We start from the raw sequence: 18690 nt of genomic DNA, 5'->3' as shown, positions 1-18690 counted from the left end.
TATGATGAAATTTGCAACAGAAATATAAACAAATTTGATCGTAAGTTAATTTTTAAAACTAGCTCCAACAATAGGCATTCATCATAATCTTGCAAATTATCATAAAATAAGAGAGCGAATTTTAGCATACTGATAGCTAAAGAACTCTATCAATTAACAACAATTTATAAAAAAACTGATAGCTAAAAATCTGGATGTGAAACTAGTAGGATTTTCTCTGGTGCACTTGTACCCTTAAGGTTGCTTTACTTGTCAACTTTTTCCAGAGTTCCTATGGAATTCATAAACTCAGATTGGGAATCATTGGGCCACTTTTCTTCAACTTGATGTTATTATTCTATTTTTCCATGCAACTTGATGTTATTATTCTATCATTGGGCCACTTTTCTTCAATCATCATAACTTTTCTCCTTCTCTTAAAACTGGTAATTGTTTCATCTAAAATTTAATTACCATATTGATGTAATGTTCAGTTTTGATTCTAGTCATAAGATTTTAACCAGAAAATAAGATATGAAAAAACAATGAAGAAATCCCAAGAAGAAATCTCCATTCTTCTTATCCTTACAAACAATAAAAATGTTGGTCGAGTATCTCATATCTGCATACTAAGCATCTCTTCATAATCCCAAGAATAAATCTTTTATTCTGCCGGTATAATATAGAATCATAAATCAATTTATAAAAATAAGCATTTACCGGCAATGAAGGGATACAGAAGCTAGTGAGGACGACTTGCTGCGATTCTGCACTTCAGATCGACACGATTTTCTGCAGGGAGGGAGGCTGCGGCGGGTCTCGACAGCGTTGGGAGGAAGAGGCGCTAGGGCACAGGGAGGAAGAAAGAGGCGCTAGGGCACAGGTCTGGAGGAAGAGGCGCTAGGGAACAAGGAGGGTGCGGCGGCCTGTGAGAGGTTCCACTCCTTGCTGCAGGTCGGTGGGAAGAGACGCTAGGGCACAGGTTGGAGATTTTCTGCAGGGACTGGGCGAGGGGGTGAGGAAGTCGGGAGGAAGAGGAAGATGCGGCGGCGTCGGGAGGAAGAGGAAGAAAGAGGAGCTAGGGCACTACAGAAAATCGTGGCGAGAAGTGAGGAAGAGGAAGAAAGAGGAGCTGTTAATGGTTGTGACGCGGACTGTGCCACGAGGGCAGTCCGCAGCGGTTCGCAGGATTTAGTCCGCAGTAGAGCATCCCTGTATATGTATATATCACATAATCAGTTTGGAACTTAAAAATTGTGTGAATTTTTTAATTGAATTGCCCCTTTTATGGGCGGGCGAACCAAACGGGTGGACCTTGCCATAAATTCAGTGAAGGCCCATTTACCTTTGTCATCACACTACCATCGCAAAGTGGGGTTTCGTCCATTCTCAGCTCCGCCGCCTCCTCTCCTCGTGCCGACGACGATGGCCACCATTGCTGCTGCCGTCTCTGCTCGAACTCTCATGACCTTGCTCGCTCGTCGCTCTTATTGGACAGCCAACACCGCCGCGAGGGCTCTAGCGGTCTCTTTCCAAGCCCCTACCCTTCCGAACTCGTCTCTCTTCAAAAGGAGTGCTGCTACACTCGTCGCCCAGACAGTTCGGTTACCGTTCAAGAATCATGCGTCCTCCCTCTCAGCTCGATACTTCTCCGGTAACATCTCGGTTATCCATCCCGTCGGAGTTTTGACCTATGATATGTCAATGAAAGTTTAATTCAAATCGATTAGTTCTTTTTCCCTGTAAATTTGTTATATATTACTAGAAAACGCAACTTGTTGAATGGCCTATTTAATCTTTGCTTCAGCGCTGAGTCCTGAGATGAAGTCGACACTAGATAAGTTGATTCAGTCCCACAAGGTCCTGCTTTTCATGAAAGGAACCAAAGATTTTCCTCAGTGCGGTTTCTCGAACGCTGTTCTGCAAATATTAAAGACGTTGAACGTACCCTTTGAGACAGTGAACATACTCGGAGATGATACTTCTCTGCGTGAGGGGATGAAGGCATACTCCAGCTGGCCAACTTTTCCCCAACTCTACATTGATGGAGAGTTCTACGGTGGCTGTGATATTACTATTGGTAAATACTACATAGCCTATCACATCAAACTCTTGATAGTTTCAGCTTGTCATTTTTCATTATCTTCAATAATATGATGACTATTTAATTAAACATAAGTTTCATGTTGGAAGTTGCTGCAACTATTTTTTTTTCTTGATAATGTCAAGGATATAGCAAATTACCCATTTTTTATAGTTTATGCTCTACTGAACATAAGTGAAAGTGCTACTCACCTTTCAATCTTTTCAGCATGCTATAATGGACACCGTTGTGCCCACGGCCTTTGCTGAATGAAGAAAGAGATATTCTATCAATCTATACCATTGACATGATTGTGGTTTCAGGTTCTACTGGACCCTGATTGAAGGTGTAACACATCCTTTCAATATTCCTAGTATTATGTCCATGGATCATGGCCTTTGCTGATTGAAGGATGAGATATGCTAATGGACTGTATAAATTAATAGAAATTATCTTTGGTGCTGCTGGCCCATCCTCTTTTCTCTATGCTAATCTTAGCAGAATATAAGATTGTTGGCCCCACTCCTTAACTCTTCCATAATTATCATAGGAAGATTGCCTAGAAGGAAGAAACAGAATTGAACCTGACCTAGAATATTAATTGATCATAAGCAGAATCTATATTATCCACAATAATTGCTTAATTTGTACTTGCTACTCAATCCTTTTCTCACTCATGTTTCGACGTGCCCTTGCTTCATCAGGGTAAGGTACCATTTCTTCTATAGTTAAGTTGAAAAGATCTGATAGATGTAATTTGTGAGGATCTAATAGTTGAAAAAATGCCTTCTAGTTTTATCAGTAGACATACATATATGAGCTTCAGTTCTGCTAAATATTATTTGGTTCCACATAGTTGATCAAATAATTATGGCCTATTTTAAAGAATTTTGAAGATAATGCTAGGATATTTAAATCCGGTCAAATAAACCATAAAATTAATCATGCACACAGTGATAGAGAGTTAAATATAAAATAAATCATGCACAAGAGTAATAAAGTTAATAATTAGAACCTAATCAGATGTGCGTTGGACGCTTTCTGGACTCAATTGAAGATGCCACTCCTAGATACAATCGGAATTCCTTCTCGTGTTCGTGACTGTGGTGAGATGATGAATCTCTTTCAATCTTGCACAGTAAAAAATGGAAAAAAAGGATTTTGTTGTATTGTTTATGAAGGAAACTGAAATATAATTAACTAAAATTTTACTCGCCTTTATGTTCTATATTGTTTTAACTTCTACTTCTATGATGATGCAATATTCCAATTTTGTAGTTTGCTACTGTGGCAACTTTTACTTGCTGATGTACTGTTTCTTGAAATTATCGTGAAACAGAAAAATTCAAGAGTGGGGAGTTGCAGGAACGATTAGAGAAAGCATTGTCTTCTTGATGGTCTTTCATCTTCAGATAATTTTGATGTTCTGGTAATTAAATTATTTGATCACCTTCTAATTCCGTTTCAACTGGCTTTCCAGATATATCTATCTATAGTCTTCTCCATTACAACACTAACCTGAATTCGGAAAGCTATCCCGAGCCTTGGTGCAACGGTAAAGTTGTTGCCGTGTGACCAAGAGGTCATCGGTTCGAGTCTCGGAAACAGCTTCTTGCAAAGTAAAGTAAGACTGCGTACAATAGACCCTTCCCTGGTTCTGCATTGGTGGGAGCTTCGTACACCGAGCTACCCTTTTTATCTTGTTATTTTGCTATCTCTGATATCACACTGAGAATCTTGTTTTTCATGTTGCTGATCAATGAGAATTTAGTGTAACCTTATTTTTCTAAGCTTATGCATGAAGCTCCTAACCTTTTGTTTGTTTGGATAAGTTATAATAGTTATGTTTCAGCAATAGTGATTATGCATTACTGTCACTGAAACATAGCTCTTTTGGATAATGTTGCATAGAGGAGGAAACGCAAGACTAGACATATAATATATTTCCAACCATGTAAAACATTTAAAGCGTTCATAGAGGCACCTGTGTCTAGATAATATCTTCTAACCTAGATAAATGAAGCTGGGTTTTAACTAGAAGAAGCTAATTGACGACGGTTTAGTTAGTTGAAAGGGATACATGCATTGGACATTTATGTATCTTAGAGATCCATGTTTACAAACATGTATGGTCCTTGCTTGCCGGTACACAAGTAGAAAAATGCAAGGCTCAGCATCATTAAGATCTGAGGGTTTCCATAGTCCTGTGACCTAACAGAGAGCAATCAAGCCTGATACATTAAAAATAAGGCAGCCAACCATGTCTTTCAAATGCACCTCGTAACAGGTCTGGACCAGTTAGGTCCTTTTCCTAAGCTTTATCTTAATGTTGAGCTTGTGCACATCACCAGCGAAGATGACCTGCAATTTCTTGAAGCATAAGAGTGTCAACCATATAATAGAAAATATCAAGAAGTCCATTTGATAAGGACTATGACAATTTAGTTAGGAAAATCCTAATGGAGCTCCACTGCCATGTAGTTTAGGTTGTGAGTAAAAAGATATGAATGAAGTAAACAATGCTTTCAAAGATACAGCTGACAGGATACTGCCCATGTTAAAATCCAAGGAAGAAGCTGTCAATTGAAACATTCTGTGTGTGGGCCCGGCTCAAGGCATAGGCCATTGAGGCCTATGCCTAGGGCCCCAATTTTATTGGGGCCCATTATTATTTTTTAAAAAATAGATTTAATAACTAATATTTACCTTTAACAGCTATACTGCCTAGTTCCCAGACTGCATTATACATGCCGATTTTGCTCCAATTTAGCTTGCTTCGATTTCCGTTCCAGTGCTTTAGTGCTCTTTAGATTTTGCAGGCTTCCAATGCAATGATTTTGCTACCGATTTTGATCGTTTCAATTTTCCTTGGCGCTCTTCAATTAATTGCAATGGCAACTATATTTAATTACATATTAATTATAATTATTATATTCTCTAGTCCATATATAGAGCTACAATTACACCTAATTTCATTTTCTGTCATTTCATTTTGTAATTAGTTGATCATCTACTCATTTTTTTTATTAGTGCTCTATCTGTATTTTTTCCTTCCTTGATTATTAGTAATTGCATGAGAATTTTCTTATATATTTGTGTTGGTAATAGTCGAATTTTGAAATATTATTAAATTAAAATAGTCATCGAGCTTGAGAATTTTTAAATTTGATTTATTTTTTTTTTAAAATTAAATCTGCCATTGTCGATCCCAAATCTGAATGAAAAAGGATAACAAAAATTAACTTTTTAAAAAATATTATTAAAGGCCTAATATTTTTTTTTTTTTTTTTGCCTAGGACCTCGTGGAATTTTGAGACCGCCCTGTCTGTGTGTATCCTTTTCCTCACAGCAATCATATAAATCAGGAACCTATTGCTTAAAGAAATTTGCCCGTACAAAGGACATGGAGATGTTTGATGAAGCCACTTGTAAGATGCTCATCACTCAGAAAACTGCACACCATCGTTAGGCTACACTAGGTAAAAGACCACATGATGGTGATGCGAGTTAGCTCTTGTCGGGTTCAACAAGTGTAGGAGAAATAAAAACTCCTTACTACATGCTCCTAAGGTAGGGAAGAGTAGTGTAGGTCCCACTACCATTTCTAAAGATATGATCAATTGTGTGTATACAGATTTACAATACCAAGTCTATTGGAATCGTCACAGGGGGAGTGCCACTCACTGGCACAAAAATATTTTTTTCATTGATCTTTTCTTGCAATATTAGATCAAAATAGAAATAACTACTAGGATGAAAGTTTTGTTTGTACCTTTGTGGCTGTCACACAAAGTTTGCTCGTCCACGAGATTAAGGTTGTCGTATAGCATAAAAGTTTTAACATCTATAAAAGGATGAGGGAGGCGTTGTCACAACAATGACATGATGGCGGTGCCAAGGTGGTTGGTGTCAATTCTGGAGCAGAGAGAGGTTAAGGTTTAGAAATAACTTCATTATAAATCTGATCTAAGACCATCAATTTCTAGAGGTGGTTCATATCTAATCTTGACTATCAAAATGGATACAATTAGTTGAGGTTAATTAGAAACTAATTTCTTTTAACTAATTATTTGAAAATCTAAAAGAATCTTCTTGAGTTTGACAACTCATGTGAAATTAATTAATAATTTAGACTCTTTTAAAATTCAATTGGAAATTTAATTAACTGTTAAATAATTTTTAATTTGATCCTTTAATTATAATTGCACAATTAATTAACTAGTTAATTAGGATAACTAACTCTTAATTATCCATGTGTCCTCCCTTAAGCTATATGCATCGCATGCTAAGAGTTTGAGTCTTATGCATGTGACTCTACAAACTTCTAGATATAGTAGCAATGTTGTATGAAAAGCTATTTTATCCTTTTAGATACAGAAATCTTGATTAACATTTAACAAGGCAACAAAAATACACCAATCTGAAAGTGGTGATTTCCACAAAAGTCCTTATGTAGCACAATTACCATATAACATAGTCCCTTTATTATCTTATTTCACAACATGCTCTTAGAGGCTAGCGCATGAGGTGCTGCCAACTTAAGGTCTGAGGTTCAAATTTTAACATAGCCAAGGTAAATGTCTCCCTCATGTGCCAATCACTATTCCAAGGGCTAGTAGCCACCCGTGATTTACCTCCTCCGTGTTGGTCCTGGACAGGTTGGCGGGGGCACTGGGGGCGAGCGTAGTTATCTTTTGCCAACTTAAATCAACATTTGTCTTATTAGGATTCAATACAACCGTTACCCATTTACAAAACACCATTGGAGAACTCACTCTTCCCAACTAGTTTTCACTATGCATCCAACGCCCAATGGTGTGATAATAGTAATCTCAAAGTTAAGGACGGTTAGAATATTGTAAACATAATAACTAGGGGTATTATTGTAATTGTACTGTATATCCTTCTCTATATAAGTCAATAACTCCGTAGTGTCTAATACACGGTTTTCTCTTAACATGGTATCAGAGCCAAACCCTAATTTTTCCGCCTCCGCCGCCGCCACCAATTCCTGTTGCCATTAGTCACGCCTGGACGGGAGAAAATCTCTCTTGATCCCTCTTCTCCCTCTTGTGGCGTCTCTTTCTCGATCGCGAGCACAAGCCGCAGCTGCTCTTCCTTTTGCGTGGAATATCCTTGCGTCGCAACATCCTTGTGCCGCAGCAAACCCTAAATTTTCCAGCGTCGTCGCAGCAAATCCTAAATTTTCCAGCGTTGTCGCTGCAAACCCTAAATTTTCCAGCAGCGCAGCAAACCCTTAATTCTTGTGCAGTCCGACGACGGAGAGAAACTCCGTGCCTGTCTCCGAGGTGCTGCGACGTCGCCGAAGAGTCAGGCTGCTGCCCTCTTTCACCGAGCTGATCAATGGCTACCTCCAGCACTCCAAAATCGGATATTTCGATCTTTACCAACCACATCACTGCACCACTCTCCTCCGAGCAGTTGGATAGTAAGAACTACTCCTCTTGGGCCTCTCACATTGAGCTTTGGCTCGTTGGATAAGGTTATGAGACACATCTCTCTCAAACCGGAGAGGATGTCCAAGTCGCCGATCGTCCTCTATGGAAAAAGGTTGACGCCCGGTTGTGTTGCATTATCCGAGCCACCATTCATTCATCTCTTAAGGATGTCTTCTGCACTCACAAAATCTGTAAAGATGTTTAGACACAGGCTCAACAACTCTTTACAAACACCTCTCGGCGACTCTATAAGTTTGTGAAGATCTCATGACCATCCTCAGTGCCCATCAAATTAAGGATTCAATGTCAACTTATTTGAGTTCGGTCTCTAGCCTTCTTTGTGACTACAATGAACTACTTCCACCTGCGACCACTCCTGTTGCAGACCTTGAAAATCAGAAAAAGTTTTTATGTCTCTGGCTTTATATGGTCTGCCCTCAGATTATTCTCATGTTCGTGATCAGATCCTGGGCAGTCTCACGGAGGTTACTATAGACAGTACCTGGGCGACTCTCCTCCGTGTCCCTGATAAAGTCTTGGCGTTGCCTCCTTCCGTTCCTAGTGACTCGTCAGCTTTGGTCTCTCGAAACAACAACAGACCTCCACCTCGTAAGGGTGGCAAAGGACGCCCTTGGTGTCATAGCTGCCATCGACCAGGACACACGATTGATAAGTGTTGGCGTCTACATGGTCGACCTCCTCGCGCTGCTCAGGTCGTTCAGAGTTCTGTCGTTTCTTTGGCTTCCGCTGCACAACCGCCATCCGACCCCACAACCTTCCTATAATGACTTTCTGAAATGGTTTGAGGATCGTCAGACTTCTGATTCCACTGCTGTTGTTGCACACGCTGGTAATTCCTTTGCTGGTATATCTCGCTCTTCAGGTCCTTGGGTTCTTGATTCTGGGGCCACTGATCATATCACTGGTAATAAATCTCTATTTTCTTCTCTCACTACTTCTAGTTATTTACCAATTGTCACCATGGCCAATGGTTCCCAAATTGAGTTCAAGGGTATTGGTATTGTTTATCCTTCTCCGTCTCTTTCCATTCATAATGTTCTTTATGTTCTCGGAGCTCCCTTTAATCTATTGTCAATAAGTCAACTTACTCAGTCTTTTGATTGTGTTATGAAACAGGATCGGAGTACGGGAAGGATGATTGCCTTCGGATATGAGTCTCATGGACTTTATCGGCTTCAACAACCCTCTCTTGTTGGTTCGGCGGCGACATCCCCACTATTCATGCCCAGTTGGGACATCCAAGTCTTGATAAGTTGAAACAATTACATCCTAGTCTTTCTCACTTAGAGTCTTTGTCTTGTGAGTCGTGTCAGTTAGGTAAGCATGTTCGTAGTTTTTTTTCTCCTTGCACTGTGAGTCGGGCTACGCCCCCCTTTGCTTTGGTTCATTATGATGTTTGGGGTCTGAGTCGTGTTTCTTCTACATTGGGATCACGATATTTTGTTACTTTTATAGACGATTTTTCCCGTTGTACATGGTTATATCTGATGAAGGAACGTTCAGAATTATTTTCTATTTTTCAATCATTTTTTCATGAAATCAAAACTCAGTTTGGTATTTCTCTTCGAACTTTGCAAAGTGATAATGCACGCGAGTATCTTTCTACTCAGTTTCGTTCCTTCTTGGCATCTCATGGTGTACTGCATCGCACATCTTGCCCTTATACCCCTCAACAAATTTGGGTTGCAGAACGCAAGAATCGTCATCTCCTTGAGATCACTCGGACTCTTCTCCATTCTCATGTTCCTCATCATTTTTGGGGTGATGTCGTACTTACTGCGTATTATCTCATCAATCGTATGCCTTCCTCCACTCTTCAGGATAAAATACCTCATCATATCCTCTACCCTCATCATCCTCTTTATCCTTTACCACCTCGGGTCTTTGGTTCTATATGTTTTGCTCATGATCTTGATCCTAGCATTGATAAACTCTCTCCCTGGTTTCATAAGTGCGTTTTCCTTGGGTACCCACGGTCTCAGAAAGGGTACAAGTGTTATTCCCCTAATCTTCGTCGGTACTTCATCTCTGCTGATGTCACATTCTTTGATTCGGTTTCATTTTTTGGGCCTCCCGCTTCTCAGTCTGAGGTTTCTCCCTCTCCACCTGCACCAGTGACTATCTTTTATCCTCCGGAGGCGCCTCTATCATCCCCAGCCTCGTCTCCTCCTTTGCAGGTTTATTAGTATCGTCCTAGTCCTGCTTTGCCGCCGACCAACCCTGACACTGTCGTGGACACATCTTTGGAGCCAAGTTCTTCGCCATTTCCTCCGGTCCCGTCTCCTGACTCTGATATTCCTATTGTACTTCGAAAGGGTATGCGTTCCACTCGTAATCCTTCTCCTCACTATGTTTCTTTGAGTTATCATCGTCTTTCTCCTTCCTATTATTCTTGTCTTTCTTCCTTGTCGTCTGTTTTTCTTCCTAAGATTGCAGGTGATGCCTTTACCCATCCAGGATGGAAACAGGCTATGCTCGATGAAATTTGTGCATTACAGAGTAGTAGAACTTGAGACCTCGTTCCTCTACTACCTGGGAAATCAGTTATTGGTTGTCGATGGGTGTATACGGTGAAGGTTGGTCCAGACGGTATGATTGACAGACTTAAGGCGCGTCTCGTCGCTAAAGGCTATACTTAGATCTTCGGATTGGATTATGGGGATACTTTTTCTCCTATTGCCAAGATGTCTTTTGTACGCCTATTCTTATTAATTGTCGCGATTCACCATTGACCTTTTTATTAGTTGGACATAAAAAATGCATTCTTACATAGTGATCTGCTCGAGGAAGTCTACATGGAGCAACCTCCGTGTTTTGTTGCTCATGTGGAGTCTTCTTGTCTTGTATGTTGCTTGCGGAAATCTTTATATTGCCTCAAGCAATCACCTAGAGCACGGTTCGGTAGATTTAGTACTGTAATTCAACAGTTTAGCATGACTCGGAGCGAGGTTGACCATTTTGTCTTTTATCGCCACTCATCTACAAGTTACATCTACGTAGTGGTTTATGTTGATGATATTGTCATCACAGGTAGTGATCATCTTGAGATTTCATAGATGAAACATCTTTTTAAACATTTCCAGACAAAAGACCTTGGCAAACTCAAATATTTCTTGGGGATAGAAGTAGCACAATCTAAATAGGGGATCGTCATATTCCAAAGGAAGTATGCAATGGATATTTTGGAAGAAACATGAATGTTAAACTCAAAGACAGTTGACAACCCTATGGATCATAATGTCAAGCTCTTGCCAAATCAGGGGGAGCCTCTTCCAGATCCTGAACGGTACAGGCGATTAGTACGGAAACTAAGCTACCTTACTGTTACTCGTCCGGATATCTCATTTGCGGTAAGTGTAGTAAGTCAGTTTCTCAACTCTCCATGCCAAGAACATTGGAATGTTGTAACTCGCATTATTCGATATATCAAAGGTGCACCAGGAAAGGGTCTTTTGTATGCAGACAAAGGGCATACTCGAGTCATAGGGTACTCTAATGCAGATTGGGCAGAATCTCCCATTGATAGAAAGTCCACTTCTGGGTTTTGTATATTTGTCAGAGGTAACCTTGTTTCTTGGAAAAGCAAAAAGTAGAATGTTGTGGCAAGATCTAGTGCAGAGGCAGAGTATCGGGTTATGACCATAACTAGTCAAGAACTTATATTGCTAAAATGGTTACTTCAGGAACTCAGGTTTGGGGAGGTTACACAAATGTCACTTATATGTGACAACCAAGCTGCCATGCATATTGCCTCAAACCCAGTTTTTCATGAGAGGACAAAGCATATTGAAGTTGACTGTTACTTTGTTAGAGAGAAAGTCATATCAGGAGAAATATCTACTAGTTTTGTCAACTCACATGATCAACTAGCAGACATATTCATTAAGTCACTGAGAGGTTCCCAAATTAACTACATATGTAACAAGCTAGGTGCATATGATTTATATTCTTCAGCTTGAGGGGGAGTGTTAGAATATTGTAAACATAATAATTAGGGGTATTATTGTAAATATGTTGTATATCCTTTTCTATATAAGTCAATAACTTCATGTTGTCTAATACACGATTTTCTCTTAACAAGGACTAATTGTGCTCATCTACACAAGTCCTCTATAGGCACTTGATAACTTACTACATAGTTCTCATGGCAAGTTGTCGAATGGGTTGTTCTCTAAATCCTACCTGTGTACTTTCTAAATATCACTATTTTTTGTAGATGTGAGATGATCTACTACTGCTGTACATAGCAGAAACATAGTACATACTAATCATACTAATCATACTAATCATACCATAAAGTCAATTTTCTATCTCATGATGCCTAGAGTCATTTCAATAATAGCACCTCATGCTTTAGGATCATTCCACATCTTACTCTATCTGTTACTAAAGCAGCAATGCTATTAGCACATTTTATTATAATTTACCAGGTACATAAGTTATTTTTTTTAAGTAATATTGCAATTATATTTTCTAGTAATTACCTTTATAATTTGATTGTCTCTAGAGCACTAATACTAACAAAACCTCCGAGGTATCTTTACTTTTCTGACAAACTAGATTCCAAGAAGCCAAACATGATACCATAAAAATTCCTCTTGATCCGATCAATTTCTTCATTAATCCAAGAGGGTAACAAGCTATGTAGCATGGATACTCCGACTTTTTTTTTTGAAATATCGGACACAGATATGACATGAATACAGATACGATATGCAAATACGCGTATCAGATACGATAAAAAATGTGTCATGGACTTTTTTGAGCTTTGACCATGCAGATACATTTTGGACACGACTAGGAAACGTTTTTCTGGATACATTTTGGCAAAATTATAAATATTTAAAATTTTTAGGGGTTGATTGAAAAAATTTGAAAATTTCTAGGACTAATTGGAAAATAATTAATAAAAATGAATTGGGTCTGAGCTTTTAAACTCTAAACGCTAATCCTTTTTTGCTCGCCTCTCATCATACTCGCGACACCGACATCGACGTCGACGCACATGTAAGCCCTAAATTATTGTTTTTGATTTCTGCTCCACTCCTTTTAAAGTGCTTAAATCCTAATCATTTTGTTAAAAAGATTTGATTTAGAAATTTGAATATAAGCCCTAATCGTTCAATCTCTTTTTTCTCCTTTTTGGCTTTCAATTTTTTTGATGAACAATATCTAAAAGTCTCGGTTTTAATCATCTTTCATGATCTTACATGCCTCTGTGCTTGCCACTCATTCTCGGTTTTGATCATCTTTTATCTATTTACTATTTACAATTTTGTTTTGTTATTTTGGATATTTTGCAATGGAAAATTTTCAAAAGGAGAGTTTATAGGAGGATGTAGATGATTATTCTCCTTTGTGGAAATTTGTAACCATGATTGAAAAGGGTGCTGGATGAGGAAATGCTACTTGGTCATGTAACATATGTATTAAAGTATGCAAGGGATCTTACTTGAGGGTGAAAGCACATCTATTAAAACTCAAAAGGCTATGGAATTGTTGGTTGTGAGGCTATTACAATAAATCAAATAAAGCATATTTATTAACTAGTGGATGACGCTGAATTGAGAAGGAAGAATGCTAAACCGAAAGAAGTTCAATTGCCTTCATCATCTGCATCATCAAACATGGCTTCAAAATCCTCATGCAGTAGTCCTTTTCCTTGCAAAGTAATGATCCAAGATCAACAAAGAAGAGGAAAGGAACACTTGGCCCTCTTGAAAAAGCTTTTAATTTGAATGCTAGCGATGAACTCCACTCTGAAATTGCGAGATTGTTTTACACGGGGATTATCTTTCAATATTGCTAGAAATCCTCATTATATTCGTGCTTTTAGTATGGCTACTCAACGAATGATTCCGGGTTATCTTCCACTTGGATACAATTTGTTGAGAACTACACTTCTTTAAAGAGAAAAAGCTTATATTGAAAAGTTGTTGGGGCCAACAAAAGCCGCTTGGAAACAAAAGGGTGTTAGTATAAAGGTTTCATCTCTAAGTTGTTAATTGATGCCATAAATGAAGTGGGGCATCAACATGTTGTACAAGTGTTCATTGATAATGCTCCCGTATGCAAATCCGCAGGGTTACTTGTTGAGGCAAAGTACTCGCACATATTTTAGACACCTTGTGTTGTGCATATTCTGAATCTTGCTTTGAAGAATTTTTACACACCGATTGACTTTGTACAAAACAATGAAGCCTTTGAAGAGTGCAAGTGGATAGCAGAAGTATCAAATGATGCTTCAATGATCAAGAATTTTCTAATGAATCATAATATGAGATTATCGATGTTCAACGATAATTCTAACTTGAAGATGCTCTCACTTGCAGAGGATTTGCTTCCACAATCATTATGCTTAAAAGGTTAAGACAAATCAAGAAATGCTTTGAAAATATGGTGATTAGTGAAAGATGGGATCTATACAAGGAGGATGATGTAGTGAAGGCGTAGTGAAGTACAAGATATTGGATGATCAATTTTGGGAAAAGATTGATTATATTCTTTCTTTCACAAGTCCAATTTATGTGATGCTTAGGAAAGCAGACATTGATCAACCTTGTCTTTATTTAATATATGACTGGTGGGATGGAATGATAGAGAAGATTAGGGGGCGTTTGGTACGCGCGTTTTCCATTTTCATTTTCTGGAAAACGCGCGTTTTCTGAAAAACGGTGTTTGGTTTGCGTTTTCCGCGCGCATTTTCTAAAAAATTGACTATCGTTTTCTAGAAAAACAGAGAATGACAAAAAGTCGTTTTCTGTTTTCTAGAAAACGTGCGTTTTCCAGAAAATGAAAACGAAAACGGTGCAAACCAAACGCACCCTTAGGGTTGCTATCTCGAAGGGGCCTCCACTCACAGTGGAGATTCAAACTTTGATGAGATTGTTCATGATATTCTGGTAGAGTGATGTGCGTTGTTTGACACATTCTTTGAACCCTAGGTAAACCTCTAAAAAATTTTAACTAAGTTTTAGGCTTTTAACAAATTATAAATATTAGTTCATATTTAATTATCAATATTTTTATATAGATATTATAGCAATGAGTGGCTCCAAGAATCTCCCAATCGTCTTCTTCCACATAGAAACATCGAAGTTTTAAGGGAAAAGAAAAAGTGCATTAACAGATATTACTCATCTTCATCAGAATGAAGAAGTGTCAATGAGAAGTTTGCCTCTTTTTTAGCAGCCAGTGATGGTTTTTCTAATAATGATGCAATGTGTGATCGAGGTTTGATGTCTCCAACTAAGTGGTGAGTTACCCATGGTGCTTCCATACCAACTCTTCAAAGTTTAGCTTTAAAATTATTTGGGCAACCTTCTTCTTCTTGTTGTGAGAAAAATTAGAGCACCTACAATTTCATCCACTGATTCAAGAAAAACAAAATAACACCACAAAAAGCGGAAGATTTGGTATATGTTCACTCCAATCTGTCTTTTGTCTAGGAGTCCACATTATAGTGAAGGAGAAAGTAAGATGTGGGATGTTGAAGTGGATGCATTTGATTCCATGGATATGGAGGGTGCTGCTATTCTTGAAATTGCCAATTTGTTTTTTGATGAACCTAAATTGGAGTTCGTCTTATTTACTAATGTAGGAAGTGTTGGTGATGAGATCGATATAGATGTTTGATTTCTTTTTACTTGTTTAAGATGGATTTGATGTTTTATATTTTGTACTTGAGATATTATGATTGATGAAATCTGACTTTCTCTCTCTCTCTCTCTCTCTCTCTATATATATATATATATGTTTTATGTGTCCAAGAAGAAAAAAGGATGAACAAAAACATATGCTAGTGGTCAAGCCTAATGGCAATCTCATCAAGTATCCTGTCCCAATAATCTCTATTTAGCTGATCTCCAAGCTGAACTGCAAAATGAGGGATAGGTAATGCTGAATAGGAACAACCAAAGGCCCCAACTAAAGTTTCACTTCTATTTTGAGTCTTCCCAAGGTATGCGAGGGCAGACTTGTACAGCTTGATACATAACCTGCTCAATAATAAGAAAGTGGAGATGACAGGTCTTGCTTCTGGCCTTGGAGAACAAGAGCATCATATCATATTTGAACTCTTGAGAAGAGCCCCTTCTTCGGACACTAGACAATTTTCTAGGCATCTGTAATGAGAATGAAGAAGTATGGTGATTGGTGATTACCTTAGCTGATGCTTTTGCCACGAAAAAAAAAAAAAAAAAATCAATTTCCAGCAACATAATCTGGAAGCTGCGTACCTAGTTAGCCAAGAATTTGTGAGATCTGAGAAAATCCATACCGTGTGATGATTATTTAGTTGAAGAACATGAAAAGGAGCATTCCAATTTACATTTTCACTAATTATTTTCATAGTTCAGCTTAATTGAAGGGGATCTTGGCGCAACGGTAAAGTTGGTGCTTTGTGATCAAAAGGTCACGGCTTCGAATCCTGGAAACAACCTCTTGCAAAAAGCAGGATAATGCTGCGTACAATGGATCCTTCCTCGGGACCTCGCATAGCAGGAGTTTCGTACACCGGGCTACCCTTTTTAGCTTAATTGTAACAAGTTTCCTTCTTTTTACATCTGTTGCACACAAAATTGTTCTGGCCCTTCTTCCCTTAACGGAAGCAAACTGACAGTCACTCGTGAACAAAGAGTAACTTTTTCGTAAATAGTCATTTATTCATGAGAAACTTCACCGTCAGTTGCTTCAAAGAATTAGACCTAAACTCAGACAGATGAGTTGCACATTCAACCTTGGAAATGAGGGAGATGCATAGCTTAATGATCAAATTCTGCTTCCCTGCTATGAGAAGAAGAAAAAATAAATAAATAAAAACATAGAAGGTTTGTTTGATGCATTACCAGGAGGCCAATAAGAATTTGTTCAGCCGTGGGATTTAAACTTAAGAGCTTAGTGGAATACAAGATTTCAAGTTTGGTGAAAAGGAGCAAAGCCGAGTTCCCCTTCCTTCAGGATTTGGTGACTGACAGCAGGATGCTATTGAGATCTCATGATATTCCTAAAGTGAACTGTAAAAACTTGAGCTCCATTGGCAAATGAGAGGTCCTCCAATGCAGCCTCCATTGCCGCATTGGTTGCTAGGTGACAGAAGATGGAAGTTGCAGGAGAAATTGCCACTTTAAACTCTCTTCTACATTGCCAATAGTTGACATTGCTCAAGTGGTCACAAGTCAAATGACCCTTCCCTAACATTTGAAAGTGGGCCCAGGTAATCATACTGCTAGCTTTTTGGTCGCCATTTGAGGAGAGGAAGAACGAGGACTGCATGACAATATAGATCGAGGAGAATAGGAATGGCTGCCATAACCCCACACCGCGATGTTAGCGTGGCTATGGAAAGGAGGAGGCTCCTTGGAGCTGATGGGAATTGGTAAAGCAGGTGCTGAATAGAGGTAGCAACCCTTGTAAATTAAACCTCAATTGTCAGGTGGAGTAGAGTTAGAGAACCAAAAAGGGCAGTCCGGTGCACGAAGCTCTCGTTATGCAGGAGAAGGATCCATTGTATGCAGTCTTATCTTGTTTTTTGCAAGACACTGTTTCCAAGATTCGAACCCGTGACCTTTTGGTCACAAAGCAACAACTTTACTTTGCGCCAGAGTTAGAGAACCAATCACCCTGAAAATGTCCCTTGTGCTATCAATTGCCCAGCTAGCGACCAAGTAACCATGAAAGTTGCTGAACTTGCCATAGGCTTCACTTCCTAGCTGAATCTTGAAAAATAAATTCTTGGTTCTTTCACTTGTGTACTTTTGATAGAATTAGATCGAAGGTTCTCATTTTATGAGATTTATTTATTTTCATTTTTGTTCGTGTCTGACCAATGTGGCAAAAATAGACGTAGGAATGGATGAGTTAAAACCCTCATTTGCCATTTTCTTCCATTTAAAGCAAGAGAAATTAATCATTTTATCTATTTATTTTTTTTTTCATTTTATTTCTCTTATCTTCATCCAAGTATTTAATAAAGACAACTGATTAGTGTTAAGGATGGATTTACTTGCCTGGGAAATTAAGAGAGGGTTTGGGGTGAGAGAATGAAAAACTCACAAAATTACAAGCAGAGACTTTCATCACTGTGTGTATATTTTTTTTATTTCTTTCCCTCCGTCTCTATCTTTCCATACATTTATTCAAGTAAATTCACTGTAAAGCCTGTTTAGTCTTTCAATTCCTTTCAACGTTTTCATCCTTCTTTCTAGAAGGATCGTACAAGTAAATGCATTGTAGAGCTTGTTTTATGTCATTTTGATTTAATTAAATTCCTGTTGGCATTTTGAATATTTTTAATTGTTTCTTAGTCTTATTTTTCCCCTTCTTATTTTTCTCTAAGATCTAAGTGCATGCTTACATTTAAGCAATAGATGATGCTTTATTTTGAATCATTGTTACTCTGTCTCACAATCCTTTGTATGTCCTTGTGGCAGGGACTGGACAAACATGTAAAAGGGTTTCAGGAGCAAGTTGCTTTTGCTTGTCATTTATAGTGATCGTTCAATAATGCTAGATTTTCACTAATTTTATCGAGTTGTGCACTGTATCTTTTACATGTTTTAGGTGGATCAAACTGCTCTGTTAGATCATTTCTACTGGAATTGTTGTTGAGAGACTTGTATGCAGATGAATTAATTTAGCACCTAAAGTATATAACTGAACCATGTAAAATGTGAAGAAGAAAAAAAAAATTGATAAAAGACGAATCTATGAATTTTACATGATTCAATAAAATTATTTAATTTACAGTTGAAGGAAATGATTTTTATCATTTTTTGTAGCAATATAATGACTTAGGGATAGTACCAAGAAAGATTGAGCATATAAACTTGAAAAATCAGAAAATACACAAATTCGCCTTGACTTGTTGGAGTGTTCATGGAATTCTTAAGAAAATTTTCAAATCGTTGCTAAGCAATTTGCTATCACTTTTCCTAATTAGTGCTTACGTAAATAGTCTGAACTATTTATGTATTCGGATTTACGTACCGAATTGTTTGTGATGACAAAAAGTGAAGTCAATCTAACCGAGTGTCTTTACAAAGGACAGGAGATAACTAAAAATAGTATTTAGGATTTATGTACCGAACTATCAATCTTAGTTAAGCTAATCCTTGATTTATCTGGACATTGCTACTCTTTGCTATTTTT

The 18690-nt window shown here is 38.2% G+C and overlaps 1 protein-coding gene across 3 annotated transcripts; it reads left to right on the top strand.

The window, feature by feature from the left end:
• Window positions 1-1314: 1314 nt before the first annotated feature.
• On the top strand, window positions 1315-18130 carry LOC122032082 (uncharacterized monothiol glutaredoxin ycf64-like). Of its 3 annotated transcripts, none has more exons than XM_042591330.1 (4): window positions 1315-1633; window positions 1787-2059; window positions 3402-3491; window positions 17973-18130. In XM_042591330.1, the coding sequence occupies exons 1-3, from the start codon at window positions 1405-1407 to the stop codon at window positions 3455-3457; spliced, it is 558 nt and encodes a 185-aa protein (XP_042447264.1). In that variant the 5' UTR covers window positions 1315-1404; the 3' UTR covers window positions 3458-3491; window positions 17973-18130. The 3 variants fall into 3 exon arrangements, with proteins under 3 accessions (XP_042447264.1, XP_042447266.1, XP_042447265.1); XM_042591332.1 differs by lacking the exon at window positions 17973-18130 and adding an exon at window positions 8659-9000; XM_042591331.1 differs by lacking the exon at window positions 17973-18130 and adding an exon at window positions 5359-5768.
• The last annotated feature ends 560 nt before the right edge of the window (window positions 18131-18690 follow it).

Source organism: Zingiber officinale, chromosome 11A (genome assembly GCF_018446385.1).
Source record: "Zingiber officinale cultivar Zhangliang chromosome 11A, Zo_v1.1, whole genome shotgun sequence".
NCBI classification, from domain to species: Eukaryota; Viridiplantae; Streptophyta; class Magnoliopsida; order Zingiberales; family Zingiberaceae; genus Zingiber; species Zingiber officinale.
This window is presented reverse-complemented; position numbering and strand designations above follow the sequence as displayed.

Coding starts and splice junctions, on each gene's coding strand:
- LOC122032082 (XM_042591330.1), top strand. CDS start 1,405: ATGGCCACCATTGCTGCTGCCGTCTCTGCTCGAACTCTCATGACCTTG. Junction 1,634..1,786: donor CTCAGCTCGATACTTCTCCG/GTAACATCTCGG, acceptor TCTTTGCTTCAG/CGCTGAGTCCTGAGATGAAG. Junction 2,060..3,401: donor TGGCTGTGATATTACTATTG/GTAAATACTACA, acceptor ATCGTGAAACAG/AAAAATTCAAGAGTGGGGAG.